At 41.1% G+C, this 19443-nt stretch overlaps 1 protein-coding gene across 2 annotated transcripts in view; it reads right to left on the bottom strand.

The window, feature by feature from the left end:
• Nucleotides 1-19443, bottom strand: part of ITGB6 (integrin subunit beta 6) — a 181966-nt gene that overhangs the window by 129223 nt on the left and 33300 nt on the right. For both annotated transcript variants that reach the window (XM_086948806.1, XM_086948805.1), the window contains exons 4-7: nt 16693-16900; nt 13545-13791; nt 8768-8933; nt 2435-2596 (exon numbers count right to left, since the gene is read on the bottom strand). In XM_086948806.1, coding sequence (XP_086804932.1) covers nt 2435-2596; nt 8768-8933; nt 13545-13791; nt 16693-16900 — 783 coding nt within the window. The remainder of the gene's footprint in view (nt 1-2434; nt 2597-8767; nt 8934-13544; nt 13792-16692; nt 16901-19443) is intronic.

Genomic DNA, 19443 nt, shown 5'->3' with positions numbered 1-19443 from the left:
GTCCTTTGAACACCTGGTAGGTGGAGGCTGGGTGCAGCCTCTCCAGGCCAAGATTGAAACTATCATGGCCTGGCAACTACCTAAAACCCATCCAGAAGTAAGAGCTTTCTTAGGCCTCACTTGCTACTACAGACAATTTTTTAAGGCACCATTGTTGCCCCCTTAACTGAGCTGACTTCTAAGAGGAAGCCCCGATTGGTGATCTGGAAAGAGGCTTGTCAGAAAGCCTTTGTATCTCTGACTGGAGCAACGGGCCCAGGGGAATCATTGTACAGACAGAGGCTTCAGAGACTGGCATAAGGGAATGAAGAAGGCCCAGGCCAACTGCTAGCCCAGGCACTGAAGAAGTTGAGGCCATAGCTGTTTGGGACTTACTTTACTTCCTGGTTCACACAGACCACCGACCCTTCAGATAGCTCATGCAGATGAGGGCGAAAATCCCAAACTGTTAAGTAGGTCAATCTCCCTACAGAGAATGGACTTTACAGTGAAACATCGCCAGAGGACAGACCATGGCAATGCTGATGGTCCCTCCAGATTCTTCTGCCTTAGTTAAGAGAGCTCCCAAAGGGTTGGGTAGCTCTCCCCACTTTCAGCTGGGGGGAACATTGGTTAGGCCTGACAAACTTAGGGTGGTCTTCCCCCAACTTTTTGCCTGCCTCCCTCCATTCTTCTGACCTTGTTCTTGCTGGTTTAAGGACTCTGCGACTTTACCACTGCTAACTAGCGCTAAAGTGCTTGTGATCTCTCCCATATATATGGTAATATTTGCTCACCCCCAATTGGCATATTTAATTTACCTATAAGTCCCTAGTAAAGTTCACTACATGTGCGCGGGCCTATAAATGAAATGCTACTAGTGGGACTGCCGCACTGATTGTGCTGAACTCTTGCCTTGCTGTGTTACCCTGCTGCCTGCTGCTCTCTCTCTGCTTGGGTGAGCAGGACTGGACCTGCATCACTTGAACTCAGAGTGACTCCAAGCCTTGTTGGCTTCCCTCCTGTTGCCTAAGTCGCAAGGACACAAAAGACTTAGAACCCTCCTGTACCAATCCTGGGGCTCATCTGCTTGTGAGTCTCTTCTGCCAAGTTGTCCCACCCCAGTCCTGGACCCTTGGAAGTGGACCTAGGGCGTTGCTCCAGTGGAACTGGCACATCCTCCGCTGCGAGAGCAGAATCAACGTATTGCTGCAATTGTGGGAACCAGACCGGCACTTTGCACTCCGAACCAAGCATCGCACTCAGAACCACTGCTTCGGAACTGACCCATCACCGCTAGTGGCTGGAGCAGTATGATGCATCACTTCTACAGCATGGAGAAACCTGGTGCTCTACATTTGGAACTGCTGCTTAGCTCATGGAATTAATGTATCGCCGCAGTTGCATGAAGAAATTCAACGCAACACTTTACCTGCATGGGAATCACCGACGCATCTCGCTATTGCGACCAGGATCAAGGTACTTTTGCTCCAGGCCTACATGGGTTCTGTATCCAGCCCACACTGCATCGCGGTGGCCTGAACTCTTGACTTTGTCCCAGTCCAGCCCGACCAATTAACTCTTTAGGTGCTATTTGCTTCTGAGCTCTATATTTTGAATTTAATCTTTAAAAATTCATATCTCAACTTCTACTGGATGGAGTTTTGTCGTTTTGGTCTTGTTTTATTTATAAAATCATAATCTATTTTTCCAGCTTGGCGTGGAGTCTTTTTGTGCAGTTTTTACTGTGTTATTGTATAAATACTTTACACATTTCCCCTTACGTTAACCCTGACTACTCTGTGCCAGCTACCACAGGGTGAGAAAGGGATCATTTAGGTTGTGTTGTGACCTACCCTGGCTAGAATTGTGGTTCCTGCTTGGACAGGGTGCATACCTCCTCAAACCAGAAACCCAATTTCTAACACCATGCATTTACATTAAATATTGGAATATTTTCAAATGAATTCTACATTAATCATGACAGGTTCCTATCCCAACATAACCTGCATAATCACCAAAATATTGAATCCTAATTATTGTGCGACAGAAATATTGAAGCAACAATATCAACACCAAAATGAAGATGTGGAGTTTAAGATACCACACCAATACTTGCTAATAGATACCCTCATGATATTATTGTTGCAAATGTTTTGCTTTATTTTTAGCACAATATTTTTCAAGGTCGATATTCAGACATACAACGATAGTGGTTATTGAAGCTGATTTAAGTACTTAAGAGCTTATCCTTGTGCTGTCAATTGTGTGTCACATAAACAGAACAAACAATGAAATTTGCTGCAACACCACGGAGTGCGTCTGAGGTTATCTTACTATAAAATACTAGCAAGACAATCATTTCTAGGATGTGTAGTTTCTCGCTGATCTCCTAAGGTACACTGCAAAGTTGTAATCAGAAAAGGATAAGCAAGAGAAAACATCTTCGCCTTACCAACACAGTAGACATATAGTACTCATTGTTGCTGTCCAGATGGCAAAGCCCATCATTTGGTATAACAATCCCGGCCAATTTGCTGTCCATTCCAAAGTGGGAGTCGGCATCAGTCACAAAAACCAGAAGATGCAAAGAGTCATTTCTCCAGCCAATTTTGTCCTAAAATTATAACATAACATATCTGTTAAAGTCGAATGGATCTTAGCCCAAAGCATAAGAGAAAGTATTACTGACAATGAAAATGGAGTCGAAGACCGGGTTTGTAAAGCAGTTTTTGTTCTAATATGTGCCTCGCACACGCATAAAATTCCATTCATATTTTAGGTAATGCGGGACAGAGGAAGTAAGAGAGTGTTCATCATTTTTGGTGCAACGTCATCATAGGCTAACCTACAATTTACAATATATGTTTACTTTGAATTTGCTCATCACTCATTGCCCCACAAATGCATACCGTTTTGGGATCTTTTCCTTTTAACCTTGGCATTCAATATTTCTCTTTATTTTATCTCATTTTATTGACCGACTGGTAAAATATTAGGGTGAAATTAAAAGCAGGCACTTAAGAGTCCATTACCTGCTTTCCTTTAAGTGTTAGGACCAGGTACATTTTATATTCTTCGGATGATGCATTGGCCATGGAATACTGCTTACTGCATTTGTTGGTAATTATTTCCAAACCTCACTTAAAATAGCAACCATGACATTTAATAACTTGATGGAACATATCTGAGTAACCCATCGCAAACATTGATTGGGATGCTACAGCTTAGGCAAGTAAACTCTGATACCAGGTTGAGTATTAGAGTTATGGGAAATAAATTAAAATGAGTATGTCTTATAGCCGTATCATTTTAACATTTGAACTATTATTACAGGCTCATAGAAAGGATATTTCAAAACTCATAGAGGTTAAAGATTATTTTAGTAGTTTCTTTACATACTTCTTTACTGATATCTAGATGCTTGCTATCTTTTATGTCGCATTGTCGTACAAGTGTATGCAAACAATTTTAGTAATTGGGAGCCTTACTTTGATTTAGAGTTGACAAGTGCCCACCATATTAGTGCTGTCCTTGAATGGTACATAAGAAGGATTCCATGAAGCAGTTTGATAGTTAAGAATCCTCACGTAGCAACACACAGCGCCAAGGTGTTTGTGATCAAACCAGAGACGATTTCAAAAGTCTCTGTGATGTACCTATCTGGGCTCTTTGTTCAGATTGGGTATCAGCCCTAAATAATGCATGCATGCACACAAACAAGAGCACACATACACATGCACAGACACACACACATACATGTAAACACACACACACACACACAAACAACTTGAGAAATTAGAATTAAGATGGATACTTTTTGCAGAAATTATAAGAATGATGACATTTCCAACGATTTTGTAAGTGGAAATATGTAACTGAATATTTCATAATGATTTTATAAAGCACAGACTTGATACCCTGTTGGATTCTCAAATCACTTTTCTAAGAGTTGTTACTATGTAGGTTTGCAGTGCATTTGAAGCAGACGATGAAGAGTGATGGTGCATGCAATTCATAGAGTAAGTCAATGACTTCTTGGAAGTGGCTCAATCCAGTTGAATCTTCTTTTTGTAGCTGCTCTTCAAGAACAATGCTCAAAATTGCTACATTAGTACATCTCGTTTTATCTTTTTCTTTAAACATCTTCTGTGCACACTGTAATGCCTGCATAAGGATTTGCTATACCTTTGATACTATGCTTCTTTGATTTTGCTGTTTTTGTTTTCCATATTTCACAGACTCATTGATTTCCATTGTAACTGCAGCTCATCCTAAATCATATATTTTAGGATGCTTTCTTATTGCATTGAAATGAAATGAAAAAGAGATTTATATAGCGCAATACAATTACCCGAAGGTGTCAAGGCGCTAGCTCAGCGGTAAAAAATGCTGTAAAATCTTAATTCAGAGTCAGAGATTAAACAGCCATGTTTTTAACTCTTTCCTGAAAGCCAACAAGTGTGTTTCATCTTTTAACCTCTGGGGAAGAGAGTTCCAGAGTCTGGTCTTACCGACCAGACAGCTTCTGCACCCCAGGAGCTTTACTTGAACCTTGGAATTACCAGATTGTCGACTGAGCTGAGCGTAGATGGCGTGTAGGAACATACAGATGGAAGTTCTTCTTGAAAAAGGCTGGTCCCTATGTAATGGGTTGCTTTGTAGGTGCAGCCATCCACATGTGCTGGTGGGGTCTCTGAGCAATCTGTCCTCGCAGGCTCTGCAGGGGACATTCTTCCTCAACGCCATCTGACAGTCAGGAAGCACCTCTGCGATCCTAGGAGCCACTCTGAGCCCTGTCCCTGTGAATCTGGAGGCTTGTTGTGTTGGGAAGCAAGATGCCTCTCCGAGAAGAACGTGCTTGGTGGCTGTCTGTGAATCTGATGTTCTACCAGAAATCATCTTGGCTTAGTCCACAATAAATTATTCTTAATAGATCAACTTGAAATATATATTATCTGATAGCCAGTGCATAATAGAACAACAATAAATAGGGAGGTACACAAAATATTAATTGTAGACTACACAACTTGATAAAAAGTATCTGTTGATATGCTGATGTTTTTTTCAAAATGTTTGGCAGAGCAGCTGTATAACCAATTCCTTTTGACCTCTTGAGGGTAAACTGGAGTGTACACAACACGTAATAGGTCCGTTTGAAGGTACATATCAAGCCAGTACAGCTCGGTTTAATGGCATACAGATCACTGCATATTTTTGGACTTCGGTCATTCCAGGTTTGCCTTCTACAGACACCACTAAGAATACCCTGCAAGGATCACATCACCTAGACTCACTCATATATCTAATTTTCACGAGTGAGCTTGACTCCTACGATCCTAAATTCTATTCCATTTCAATTTTGGGCCATACTTTTAAAATGGTTTTCAGATCGGAAAGTCTGCAATTTGCAAAATTACAGTATTTGCGCTCACAAAATGCACAAATAGCGGGCTGTTAAGGCACATTGGGCCATATGTATGAACACATTTTCCCATAGACACAGAATGGGTAAAATCCTTTGATACATCTGGCCCATTGTGAGTTGGAAATGTCTTTCTGATTTGCATGTTGATCTTTGAGACTCATTGCAGTCATAAAGGGGATGGAGTCATGAAACGGCAGTCTGTCCTCCTTAATAACCACAATGACATGAATGATAGTTTTGGGCCCCATAGTGTGGTGGCCAACAATTGATCACATACTACTTTCTAAAAGGAAGTTTGCATTGGGTTTCCATGAGGGAAAAATTCCACTCTTTCAGCTCGAGAATTGAGGCGAGCTTTGTGTGAACTGCTGCATGCTCCCCTCAATGCCCTTCAGATCATTGCTGGATGTTTTTTTTAGAGCAGTCCATGTTTTGTTTGCAAGGAGTTGCACGATGACTCACATCCCATTAACATTAATGATGTGGTAGGTGTTCAAATATTTGACACTTGTCCCTTTGGGGCAGGGCTTTGAGCTCTCCCCGGCTGAAAAAGGAGTGGCTGGTCTCAGCACAATGCAACATTATGCTGCAGCAAGGCTCTTTCCTATACAAAAGCTTCTGTGTTGCTCTAAAGAGCAGAAGATGTGCACCTGTGTTTGTGTAATTTCCCAACTATTTCTGCGTGAAACATACACAAAAGTGCAAAGTGCAAGTTCCACGTGCAACTTCCAATAAGAAAAGAAGTGTATTAGTTCGAGAACATATACAACTCGTTTACGGTGTATCATTAAGAGTCTTTAGATCAGAAAGTAAGGCTTTGCCTATATTTTTATGATATTCAGATGAGAAATCTATTGTTTTGTAAGACAGACTCTCCTCATTAAATGTTATTCGTTTGCACATTATTTTTAAGTTTTGGTAGTTGTAAAGCCTGCAATAGGCTTTAAAATATTGTGGAGCTGTGTACGTGGAACAGTGAGGGGAGCACGGAAAATAAGTGATGACAAATGCACGGAGAATAACCAAGATACGTAACCTAGCAGGGGGGGATCTGGAGGGGTGCAGTGCTGGGGAGTTTCCAAATGTGCCACAAGATTAAGCTGGCACATTTTAGTGTGGCCTCTTGCTCCAATATTCAAAGACTGGGCTATGGGTCACCCCCCACCCCCTGAAACCATTAGCTAGTTTCGGTCAGTCCACTTCCGTCACTACTTTCAGACTTCGTCAATCACTTCTTGGATCAGCCAAGAGGTGTATATATTCCTCAACCAATGCTTTTGGCGGTTTGGTGAATCATTCAGTCGAAAAGTAAGTGCTTCCATTGCAATGCATGAGGGACTGTGCTACATCTTAAAAATACAACAAGCACACTTTTATATCCCCTTAAATCATTTATCTCATACGTGCGTTCAAAACAGAAAACATATTTTCACTTCAACTACTCTGTTTTATTTGCGCATTTGACACTTACGTCAAAAACAAATTCAGGCTCTATAACAACAAACCCCAAAGAAGATGTTTTTAGGTCGAACCTGGGCAGTGCATGCGCTGCTGCTCTGTGGCATGCTGTATTGTGTATGGAATAGAAGCCCGCCCACTCTCCGTCCATATGTGTCATTGTCCTTCGTAAATGCTGGCTTCTGATTCGTTAATAGGCATGTTAGTCCCTCCTTAGGTACGCCTTGTCTTCATTTGTAACCTACCATGAGGACTGGCCCTTTCACTTTGGTTGTTACACAGTACACCTTTTTTTGTCTGTAAGTACTATTTTCTTTAATGAGTTTCTCCTACTGCAGGCTTGACATGCTTTCCTGCAACATTCAGCTCGCCATGCATGCTTTCACTTTCTGAGCAGCCGGGACAATGGTGGCCGCTTCTATGAATAGGCCTTGCATTTACAAGAGTTTGAGCTATTGACATTGTAAATGACAATGCCTTTTATATATGTGTTAATTAGCAAAACAGATAAATGCAAGACCTATTGCATTGCAAATGCTTGTTTACTAACGGCTTCCATCATCTTCTAACAACTACTAAATATTCAGAACGAACTAGTGTAAGAACTAGCAAATCGGGAAGTAAGCTTCAGTTCCAGTGTATTATGTACAGTTTTGTCTCAAAGAGGTTTTTATGCATCCAGCTGTTCTGGTCTGGTTCAAATTTCATTTCCCGCTCACAAAGAAGAAATGTAATCAACAAAATATTCTGTTTGTGTCCAAATACTATGCAAAAGCCCTGTGCCAGTTCTTTTGGGATACCTTTTAACAACCTGTAGTACAGCAGGCGTGTGCTACTCCTAACATTTAGTCAATTTCCAGAAAAGTAAACAAATAATTGGTTTTTGCAGCAGTGAATCTAGATGATAACTTATGTCCCAGAGTATTAAGGTAAGTGGACAATAACTAGTTTTATTTTTAAATGGTTTTATGCATACAGTTCTTCTGCTCTGGCCCAAATTTCTTTGCTCCACCAAACCAGAAAGTCAGTCGGCATAACATCAGTCTTGCGTCAAACGGATTGGGGGGGCACATGTTCTGTTCAGACTTCGTTTGCAAGGTCACTGACTTTTATATCTTTCAAGGAATTTCTCTGTCTGACATCAGTTGGAGCCCTCATGAAAAATAAACAATGTTGAATAATAATAATATCTAGCATAATCTGTTTTTGAATCAGGAAAACATAGTAATAATGAAAGTGAGGACTCCAGAGAAGATCCTACAGGGTTGAGCTACTCTCTCCCAGGGCACCGGCTGTGATGCTGAAGAGTTGAGCGATTCGGTTTCCAGCAAGTAGTCTTGCCAAAGCCAAACGTTCTGGTTTTAATATACTAATGCATGCAATCAGCATGTGTACTGGGCTTGGATGTGTATCACAGTAAAGTCATACCAAATGGGTTTGGTAAGGCCTGTTTCTGTACCATTCACCCACATTTTGTGCATTCCGAAAATTAATGGTGAACTAGTCTGTGAGCACTATGAGACAGATGCATCAAAGAGTTTTGCCCATTCTGTGTCTATGGAAAATGTGTTCATGCATATGGCCCTATACTCTTTTGTAAAATTGGTACAAAGTGTAAGACTTGCTTTTCAGTACAATTTTTTATGCAGTTTCATGATCTATGCCATTTTGTTGGTGGTCCACATGGCGGGCTCATTTAATGGTGTTTATCCCCCACACAAAGATAACGTATATTAGTTGGTTGAGTTATGGTTAAATGGAATCACAATTCAGCGCTTAAAGCCTGTAGGGCGCTTCGTGCAGGACATGTGTGAATTCACAGTTGTGTGACAAAGTATCACAGGCAGTTGTAATGTAATGTAAGCCACTGAAACTTGAAAATGACCATAAATAATTTTTTACCTTGCAGACTGCCGCTTGCATGATTGCATCAAATCCGCCCTCGCAAGTGTCAATATTAGCAGATATTCTCTGTTTTTGGACAATTTCGTTGAATTCTTCAGTATCACTTGTCAACCGTAAACCATGCTTATATCCAAAATTAGGTAAGCAGAAATTGGACACACTCCTGTTAAAAAAGTAAGGTATTTCTGTGTATATCTTAAGGGATTTATGAGCAAATATTTTAATGCATCGTTGCACAAGCACCTACTAATGTTAATTTTATAATCAGTCTGACACTATATTAGTTCTCAGAACAGGCAACCTGTGGTATTTATAATTTACAGGAACATGATGCTATATGCTAAATCCATGGTAAACGTGCTTAAATTAAAATATAAATTCACAGAACAGGTTGTAACCAAGTTGTGATCCATGTTTAATGACGTAGTGTATTGAAAGAATAAGGGGTATGTCCCTTGAGTCTAAGGTCTGTGTGAATGGATATGAATAGTGTGAAATAATTGAAAACGTGAAATAACACAAAACACAAAATAACACAACACACTGTTTCATACACATATGTGATTCAAAACATAGGGGGGCATATTTACTATTATATCTCACAAGGCAATGTAGCAAAATAACTTGTGGCACTGCGTTGCGTGAAAGGGAGAGAGCAAACATGGTCCATATTCATAAGGATATGGAACATTTCTGCTCTTTCCTTGCACTGGTGCACTGTGTGCCACCTAGTGCGAATGCAGGCACCGGTGCACCATTGGAAGCTACCTTCCTGTACAAAAACAATCCTCTTTGTATATTTGCTGCCGGATGCAGCACACATGGAACGAGAAGGTAACAAGAAGAAATAAAGATATTTCTACCTGTTACACCTCCGTTGGGTAGGCAGGCACACCGTATTGGCACAACACAAGTTTTACTTGGGGGATTCATAGAAACGCCCTGGCTTCACCCATGCAATACATACTTGATGCAAAGTAAGATGGATAGCGCTATGATGTTATGATAAAGAAATGCATATACATCTAATTCTTTGGTGAAATCAGAATAATGATTACCAACTTTTGTCTAGACACCTCAAGGTTTTGAGTTGTTTCTGTGAAAGTGTGGTGTGGTTCTAGTCAAAAGTGAATGAATGACAGATTTTTTTTATGTTTTATATTTCTTTATGTGGGATGGCATGTGTGATTTTAAGCATATATTGTATTAAACATGAATTTGCTACGCATTTTGCACACTGTATGTGGAATTTCAGCATGAAGTAGCATAATTCTTGCTAAAAGTATTACTGTAAACAATAAATTAATAAAAGTTTATATGAATTTTTGTGTGTTGTGCTCTGTGCTATCTTTTTGATTATTGATTATTTGGAACAGCATACCAGTGCAAAAGGAATTTAGGGTAAACTGGCTGTTCGCCTACTTTTCTTAGTACTCTCTGTCCTGCATCCTTTTTAGTTTTCTCCGGGCACCCTTTAGTTTTTTTGTCAACATATGGCACACAACCATCTGCCAAGGTGGTGAAGACCAGGGTGTCAGCCAACCCAGCTGTCAAGGATTCCTATCCATCAGAGCTAAATGAAGCCCTTGGATTATAGTAAAACCATTTTTATTAGAAATGTGCAGAACTATTTAACCATACTCATACTCAGTGTTCCACTTCATGGCCAACCCCCTTCACTGGCTGCTGATTAAAGAAACCCTGTACGAGCCACTGCAAACGGTACCTACAGCTCTACAGGTCACTCCACAAGATACCTCTTCAAGTTGTTTACACTACATATCATGCCATTTAGAATATATGTTTGCATTTATCACTATTTTACTGTCCTTATTAGGTGTCCGGGCACAGAGTTAGTTGACAAGTGCCACACAGTGTTATGCACAAATCCATACATTTAGTATAATACAATTTATGATGATCCATGAATATGGAAGATAGCATAATGGAAGATAGTAAAACTAGATGAGGAAAATTTGATTTAGGAGTAAGATCAGCTTTCAGAGAGGACATGAATTTGCAGTAGGAAAATAATGGTGAAAGAAAGAGATAGGGAGAGAGATAGAAAGGAAAAGAGAGAAAGTGAGAGAGAGTGAGAGTGTGAAAGCAACAACTGTCAGCTTTGCAGTCAGATTCAAAAGTTAATGGTGATGTGCTGCTTTTATCACCTGCGTTGTATTTTTAAACTAATATGAAATAATGTTTTACGCCAGTGGTTCCATCACTTTTGAGGACCATGACCCACCTTTTAGAATGACATAATTTGATGGCCCACCTAGCTTTAATGGACATGAGGCATGCAATTTTTTATTGTGACTAAAGTATTGTGTGGTTGTGCTCTGTCATTTACAGACAGCACATTTTCTATTGAAATGGCCACTAAATTTGCACAGACATACAGTTTTACTGATAAAACGATATCGCACACAAATAATAATGTGTGGGAATCAGGTTTCACTGAAAATTTATCATTTGTGCACCACCAAGTAAATAGTCTTGATTTCTTTAGATCTTATTAATACATTTGCTTCCATCACACTTGAGAATTAAAAAATAAATGGGCTTCATTTTGCTTTACTAACTGCTGAATGTGTACAATTGATTTGCAGATATTTGCATTTTGATGCGTGTTTCAAAAACTGACACCCTAAAGCTTTTCCTTTCCAACACCTTTAGTCCAGTGAGACTGTCACATCATTTACTTTACTTTTCTTTCTCTTATAGCAAAGTGAGAGGAGGGTGTAAACACCAATCCCCATGTTCAAAACCCAATGTTCTATGCCATTTTACTGCCTCTGAATTAGAACTCATTAAAGTCTGGGCAATATATTTGGCTCAACAACGGCCAATACATTGTAATCTTCTCATCTGTTGCCGCTGAAACAGAGGACTTGAGAAGAAATAGAGAAACAATCTGTTAGCTGTTAGTAACTTAACCAGAAGTATTCAAGAGAAAACAAATTCCTCAATGACTTTATGAAAACATCATAAATGTACACGTACTTTTTTATTCAATATAAGTGCTTAGAAATGCTCCCATCTCGTGTAATGGTGCTAGGAATTTCCACGCCGGAGTGATGCTGATATAATGTAACCGGGTAAACTTTGCTGATTCTTTCAATTCACTGTGTAAGTTCCTTACAAGGTAGGTAGTATGCATTACATTTAGAACACTATTTGATGGTGATATTTTTAGAGTAAGCTTCTGAAGATAGTTAGTGAGCAATGTTTGGTCTCTTTAGGATCATCATATAGGAAATATATGCTATGAAATGACATACAGTATGGAAAACAATTCTGGGACTTTTTTTGTTTCTTTGTAGAGTGCAGTAAGGGTTCGAGGAAAGATTACATCTGACATTCAAATTATTAAGCTCCTGATTTAAAGTTTGATGAATGGTACTCCATCTGTCATGGTAGCAGAGAATATTACTTCTACCCTCTTGATGGACTACTAATTTAGGGATGACCACTAACCCAGCAGTCATCTCTGTACCTTGAAGGAAACCACAGTCACAGTGGTTGCCTACAAGGTACAAAAGGTTTGGTGGGCGGGCGTCATCAGTGTTGACATCCATCCACCAAACTTTTAGAATTTCGTTTTGTTTTTTAAAACAAACTTTCAAAGTGGGAGTTTGTTTTTGAAAAATTAAAAAAAGTAATGAACCGACACCTTGGGAGTTTTTCCAGGAATCAGTTACCACTTGTGCTTGAAAGACCTCAAAAACATTATAAACAACCATCTGTGCCTACACTCTAGATTTATTATAAAGAGATCAATCGGAGGGACAGTTGGACTATCAATCACCCTGTTTGGGAAGTTCTTGTAGCCATTGTAACATGGCCACTGTAAAAAAAACAGTGGTTCTAAAATGGCCTTTTTACTCCAAGGCGGATGATTTATTAACAAACAGAGAGGTGATGCATTTTAACCAGGCTTTCTCTGGTGCAATGTTTTCGTTACTTGCCATTAAGCCATACACGTGTCCTTTAAACCCCAGAACTGCTTTGTACTTCTTACCTTACAAATGTTGTGACCTGTAGACCACTGACTTCACATATGGGGCCTCTTATGTTCTCAAACTGCCACACCCACCATCCATAGTCATATCCAGTGTGGCATTTTATCAGGAAGGGTACACACTTCCACTCCTAATCCTTAATCCTGACATACCGAGGCAGAAACCGGCATAGCTTCCAACAATTCTAAACCGGTCATTTCAACATGGTAGAATCCTGAATAACAGCTTTCAGTATTGCTTCTGTTGATCCTTCCACTCTGTGATTTACTTCTACCTGTGATTGCTAGGTCCTCCATTATTCTGCTTGCCCTGTGCTTCAATTGGTAAATGATTGGAAATATGCCTCTTTTTTAGACACAGGTTATGATTCAGGAGATGAGGTCTAGTGATTCATCTGCTAACTTTAGAACCTGGGGACATGAATTCTAAATTTGGCTTCACCACTTGGTTGAAAATCGTGTAATTTTGTGCAAATCATGAATATCCCTCTGCTTAAAAATTATTATCTTGCATTATCTCCCTCCACTGCATTAATAGACAGCTCTCTAGGTAGGTTTGCACTTTATAAATACCAATACGTACATACATGTATTGATGACATATACTCCTGTTCTCAAGGACACATTCCATTTTACTCACAGCTCACATTTTACTCAACTCGTCCTAAACCCCATGAGTAGATTGCTGAAAACAGAAAGGATTGCTGTTTTTTTCAACACTACCTTGCAGAAGTCTGACCTTGAATGCTTTACCTGCAAGGATTCTGAACATCCTCAGGAACTGTTTTGATGAACGGTGAAACTGGCTTCTCCACGAAGGAACCGAAGCCCAAGTGAAAGTTGCTTGTTAATTTTGACATTTCCTTCGAAAGGGTGGACCCTAGCTCTTTTATCATTCCCAAGTCATCGTCCATTGATGCAGAGAGGTCCATGAGGTAATATATGTCAACAGGATAATCTTCACTTTGTTGAACATCAACTTGTACTGTTACTTCATTACCTATGGAAGGCAAAGCAAATATATCCGGAACATCAGCACCACAAGCTTCCGTATGGGAATTACATTTTTTTCTTGATTCTGTTTTATTGTTAACTATACATTTTAAAACAAAATATTCCTAAAAAGAATATTTCCATGAACTTTGGGTGCATTGGTTGGTCAGGGTTGATAGGTACATGGATGAGCACTTCGGTAGGTAAGATGGGAAAGAAGTGATATGCTGATTTTGCTAGGTGAATTGTTTGTAATGGGATGGTTGTATGAATGACTGAATACATTGATGAAATGGTTGGTAATTGATTGGATGGTGGCTAGCATATGTGGATTTATTTATGGATGGGTGAGTGGCTGGTGGATTTATTTTGGCAGGAGGTGTATGAAAAAATAGAATACGTTTGTTTGAAATTGTGTGTCTGGATTATGTGTTGGTGGATCCAGGAATGGACAGGTGGATTGTGCAAAGGGGGGTTTTCTAGATAAAAGTTGGATGGGAGTATTTAATGGCTTAGTGAATAAACAGTGTATGGGTGTGTGGGTAGGTGAGAATAGCTGTCTATGTGTTGTTATGAATGGGTGGGTTGGGTTGGTGTACAGATCGGGTGAGTGGTTGGGTGGATTGATGATTGATAGATATGTGAAACACTAAAATATCAGATTGTAATGCATTGCATACCAACACAAAAGTCCAAGCTAGCAAATGCCCATTGCACAACAATTATGTCATATTTATCAATTCCTCCAGCCAATTAGAGCATGTTGGTACCATATTTTGGTATGGTGTAATCTATGTGTCAAGGGCTCTTCAAGTGTGGCACACCCCAAGGAATTATTTTTTATTTCATAAATGTATACATCACAGCAACCAATAAAACAACATGGCCACTAAAATATGGAGGCAGAGTTGTGATTAAACAAAGATTCCTTTCCTTCCTCGATGAGCCTACAGCTTGTTGGCTTTTTCTGGAGTCGTTTCTGAGATTTATCCAACAAGCAAATGCCTGAGATGGGGGCTAGAATTAGTTTGTTTAATGAAAGCATCCATTAGTACTCTGAGATATTGTAAAAGTATAAATCTACACTTGCCTGTAAGACAACTCTGAGATATTGTGAAAGTGTGAAACTACACTTGCCTGTAAGACACCTTGAACAGTTGGAGGCCTTTTGTTCAAAGCTGAGTGTCACTTATAAATCACTGGCTTGTTACTCTAACAACAACAACAATTAAATTTGTAAAGCACGGCTACCTACCCGTGAGGGTCTCAAGGCGCTAGGGGGTGGGCTGCTACTGGTCGAAAAACCAGGTCTTGAGCAGTCTTTTGAAAGCCAGCAGGTCCTGGGTGTGTCGTAGGTTGGTAGGGAGAGTGTTCCAGGTCTTGGCGGCGAGGTGGGAGAAGGATCTGCCGCCGGCGGTGGTTTTCCGGATGCGAGGAACTGTGGCGAGGGCGAGGTTGGCAGAGCGGAGGTTGCGGGTGGGGGTGTAGAAACTGAGTCGGTCGTTGAGGTATACTGGTCCGGCGTTGTGGAGGGCCTTGTGTGGGTGGATGAGGAGTTTGAAGGTGATCCTCTTGTCGACGGGGAGCCAGTGCCGGACTTTCAGGTGGGGTGTGATGTGGCTGCGTCGTGGGACGTCGAGGATCAGTCGTGCCGCGGCGTTCTGGTTGCGTTGCAGCCGCCTCAGGAGCTTGGATGTTGTTCATGCGTAGAGGGCGTTCCCGTAGGCCAGTCTGCTGGTGACGAGGGCATGTGTGACGGTCTTTCTCGTGTCGGAGGGGATCCATTTGAAGATTCTGCGTAGCATTCGGAGGGTGTTGAAGCAGGACGCGGAGACGGCGTTGACTTGCTTGGTCATGGAGAGGGCGGAGTCGAGGATGATCCCCAGGTTGCGTGCGTGGTCGGTGGGTTCTGGGGCTGTTCCTAGTGATGTTGGCCACCAGGAGTCGTCCCAGGCTGACGGGGATGTAGGTGATCTTGCGGTGAAAGAAGGTGGCCAGTGAGTCGCACAGGTCTTGTGAAGGTGGGATGTCGTTGGTGTTGGAGCTGGGGTTGGAGAGTTCTTCCACGATGCTGAAGAGCTCTTTGCTATTGTGTGTGTTGCTGTCTAGGCGGTTCTTGAAGGCGGTCCTCTTGGCGGTCCTGATGAGTTGGTGGTGTCTTGCGGGTGGCGTTCTTGTGGGCTGTGTAGCTGTCTGGTGTTCGGTCGCGGAGCCAGCTCTTCTCCAGCTTCCGACAGGTGCTCTTGGAGGTCCGGAGGTCTTTGGTGAACCATGCGGCTTTCTTGTTGGTGTGATTGGTTGCGTGGGTCTTCAGTGGGACGAGGGTGTCGGCGCAGTCGATGATCCACTGTTTGAGGCTGTTGGCGGCGGTGTAGGGGGCGGTGGGGTCGGCAGGTGGTCTCAGGGCAAAGGTGGTGGTCAGTTGGTCCTTGGTGACCTTGCCCCAGCAGCAGGTGTACTCAGCCTCTCATCCTTTCAAGGTTGAGAAGATCAGTAGCTTTGAGGTAGATAATTAAGTAGCAACTGATTTTATAGTTACAGCTTTGTAAATTGATAAATACTGTTGGGATGAAATCAAGCCAATTTAAAGAAATATGCCTCACTAAATAAATGACTACACCTCTCTCTTTCAATTTCAGTATACTAATGTAACCAGGAATGTGTAATTAAGGTTAATGAGAAAGCCATAACCTGCACCCGGATAAATACTTGCCAATAAGCTGCCTGAAAAAGCTCCATAGCTTTACATTCATGCAAACTTAAGTATTTCAAATCAATCAACACTATTAGCATGTTGGTTCAACAGCTGCTGCATGGATGCACAATATTTTAGTTTTTGGCATTTGCATATGTTGTAAAGTAACTGTCAGGTAACAATGAGGATCATTTTGGATATGGGGCCACTTACCTGCTCGAAGTTTAAGAGTCATTTTTTGTGGAGCAATATGTGTGACATCCGTACCGTTCTCGCGGATCGCCACTCCAAGGGGCCTATGTTCCAAGATTTCAATGTTGGAAGTGGGGAATTCAATGAAATTAGAATCACATCCCTTTGACAGAAGACTCTCTGGAGAATCACATCTTCCTCCTAATCCAATTGAGTCAGAGGTGAAATTCTAAAATTGATCAAATGATAATACACAAGATTCAGTGTGATGTACAACATACAGCAAATCACGTATGTGTTCCACATTTCTCATAAGTTACAAATATAACCCTTTATAAATATTCTATTACACTGTTTTCACTGTCCTAAACAAGTTCCAGAAAATAAGTAACTCAGCATGCTGAATTCAAAAAGTATTGCAGGGTGACACTACTAGCTAACACAACTTCTGGAAGATCATCTTTCAACAAATATACTTCTTGAGAAGGTACTGTTGCCATGTTTTTGCTTTGTACAGTATAAACACAAACAAATGGAGTGTAGAGGCAAGGAGCACGATCATTCAGAAACATCTGAATTCACTGTGTGAGTCTCAAAAGACGTGGAGCAGTAAGTATATTGTGCATTTCTTTACCTTCAGTACCTGTTAATAACTCATGCATTTATCACCGTCAGTGGCTGGACCAACCTATTCGGGATATTTAATGCAAGGACTGCAGCATACACCTGCTCAAAGCTTACACCTCATTCTCTCTCTCACTATATAATATCACTCTATCAGTCCTCCTCTCTCTTTAGTTTTCAATGCCTCTATATATTTTCTTTCTTAAAAGGCGTTTTTAAGTATGTGATCAGTTTTGAGTTCAATACTGTGCCCATATAGTCAATGACAGACTTAAAAAAAAACAATATTTACCATTCAGACTCCAAGCACCCACTGTAGATCTTGGATTAACTAACAGCAGAAAGCACTGACAAAGCCAAACGGTCTCACCTATGTGAGATATATTGGCTTAGCAATGTTTTTCAGCCATATTGTAGAGCAGTGTGGCTGCGGCACCGCATAGCTTCCTACAGAACCTCTCTTGTATCTTCTTTTCACCTCTTTCTTTCCTGCTTCTTTCTTTCTATCATCCTTTGACTCATTTTCCAGCAAGCCAAGATAGAGGGGATTAGCTAAACATATATTTCAAAGTACCTGTAATCACTGCTCTACAAACTACGTTTGGTTAACCTCGTAACAGAAATGCTAATGTATCTGCTTATAAAATTAATAAAAATACTTCGAAATTAGGTCTGAGAAAAGCACTTAAGAAGCAGGATCGGGAAGCTTAAAAAACTTATTTTCTTTCTTATGGAGAGTGAGTGTTTATAGTTTCTGCATCTCTTTTGCAATTTCCAGTGATTTACTGGTTCCAGTTGCCAGTGCAGAAGTCACACAAGTTGCAACAGTAAAGGCGAGAGATGGCCCGTTTGCCATCATTTCTGCGGTGTTGCTGGAAGAAGGAGCACTTGGTTCGATCTCCAAGGCTTTATTTATGTACTGTAGTGCTGTTTTCTCTCAGCGTCAAGGTCTTCTGCAATCACCCTTTAACCCAGTTGTGGTGGCACCCAGGGGGTGGCATGATCAGTGGTACCCTGCTGCATCTTTTGCTTCTGTTTCCCATCAAGGAATGAAAGGCCTTCTCTAGTTTAAGTTCCTCTCTATCAGACTTTGGAATACTACGGGGAGGGGGGCAACACAGACAACAAGAGGGTGGGGGTAGGAGGAAAGAGGCAACACTGATAATGGGAAGGTTGGAGTGAGAGGAGGGAAGAGCAACACAGACAACGGCAGGGTGAGGGTGGGAGAGAAGAAAAAACAATTACAATGGGTGGTAGGTTTTGGAGGAAAGAAGCAACACAGACAAGACAGAGGTGGAGAATGGGAGGAAAGAAACAACTATGATGACTGTGCTAGTTAGTAATAAAAAAGTGCACCCAAATTAATGCGCTTTCTGGCGAAGGACCCTAATCAAGATTAAGAAATCAGTGCTTGGTCCGTGCTCCAGAATAAAGAAGCAGAAGTGGTGCTGGCTAGCACCGCCTAATTAGGAGGCAGCAAATGAGAGTGAAAATGAAGCCCACAAACGGTAAGCAATGGGCAGGCTCCAAGCCGCTTGTAGATCAGATTATCTCACGCAAACGAAAGCATTTGTTGTCGCAGGCAAGACCTAAAAATGATACATCAAGTCATAACATCATGTTACAGCAGATTTACACTGTGCCAGTTCAGACTTTTGTTAAATATAATGTTCAGAGACATAATCCAAAGAGTACCATTCTTGTTGTGTAAATGGCCTGCAAATACATTTGGGATTTTGAAGAGGTTCGCCACTTGATGAGCAGGTTAACCCTTACAATGAGAAATTAAATGGGATGAAGAGACCATTGTGGCTACAACAGGACCATCTCAAGGAGAGAGCATGGAACAGGGAAGAGCTCTTTTCCCTAGGCCCAGGACTTATTGGGATCTTGCACTCATGTTACAACCAGTAGCATAGGCAGTGAATCCTGGGCCCTAGTGCAAAGACCAAATGGGCCCACTGGATGCTGTTTGAATGATAAAATACAGAACAATCAGGGTTCAGTGGGCCCCTCAGACCGCTGGCCATGTTGCAATGCCCCTGCACCTGTTGCACCAGTGGAAGCTACGGCCCCTGGTTATAACATGTGTTTACATAGTTTAAACCAGGCCTGACCTGTTCCTTCATATGGTTGCGCCAAATACTG

This window comes from Lissotriton vulgaris, unplaced genomic scaffold, assembly GCF_964263255.1.
Source record: "Lissotriton vulgaris unplaced genomic scaffold, aLisVul1.2 SCAFFOLD_1038, whole genome shotgun sequence".
NCBI classification, from domain to species: domain Eukaryota; kingdom Metazoa; phylum Chordata; class Amphibia; order Caudata; family Salamandridae; genus Lissotriton; species Lissotriton vulgaris.
This window is presented reverse-complemented; position numbering and strand designations above follow the sequence as displayed.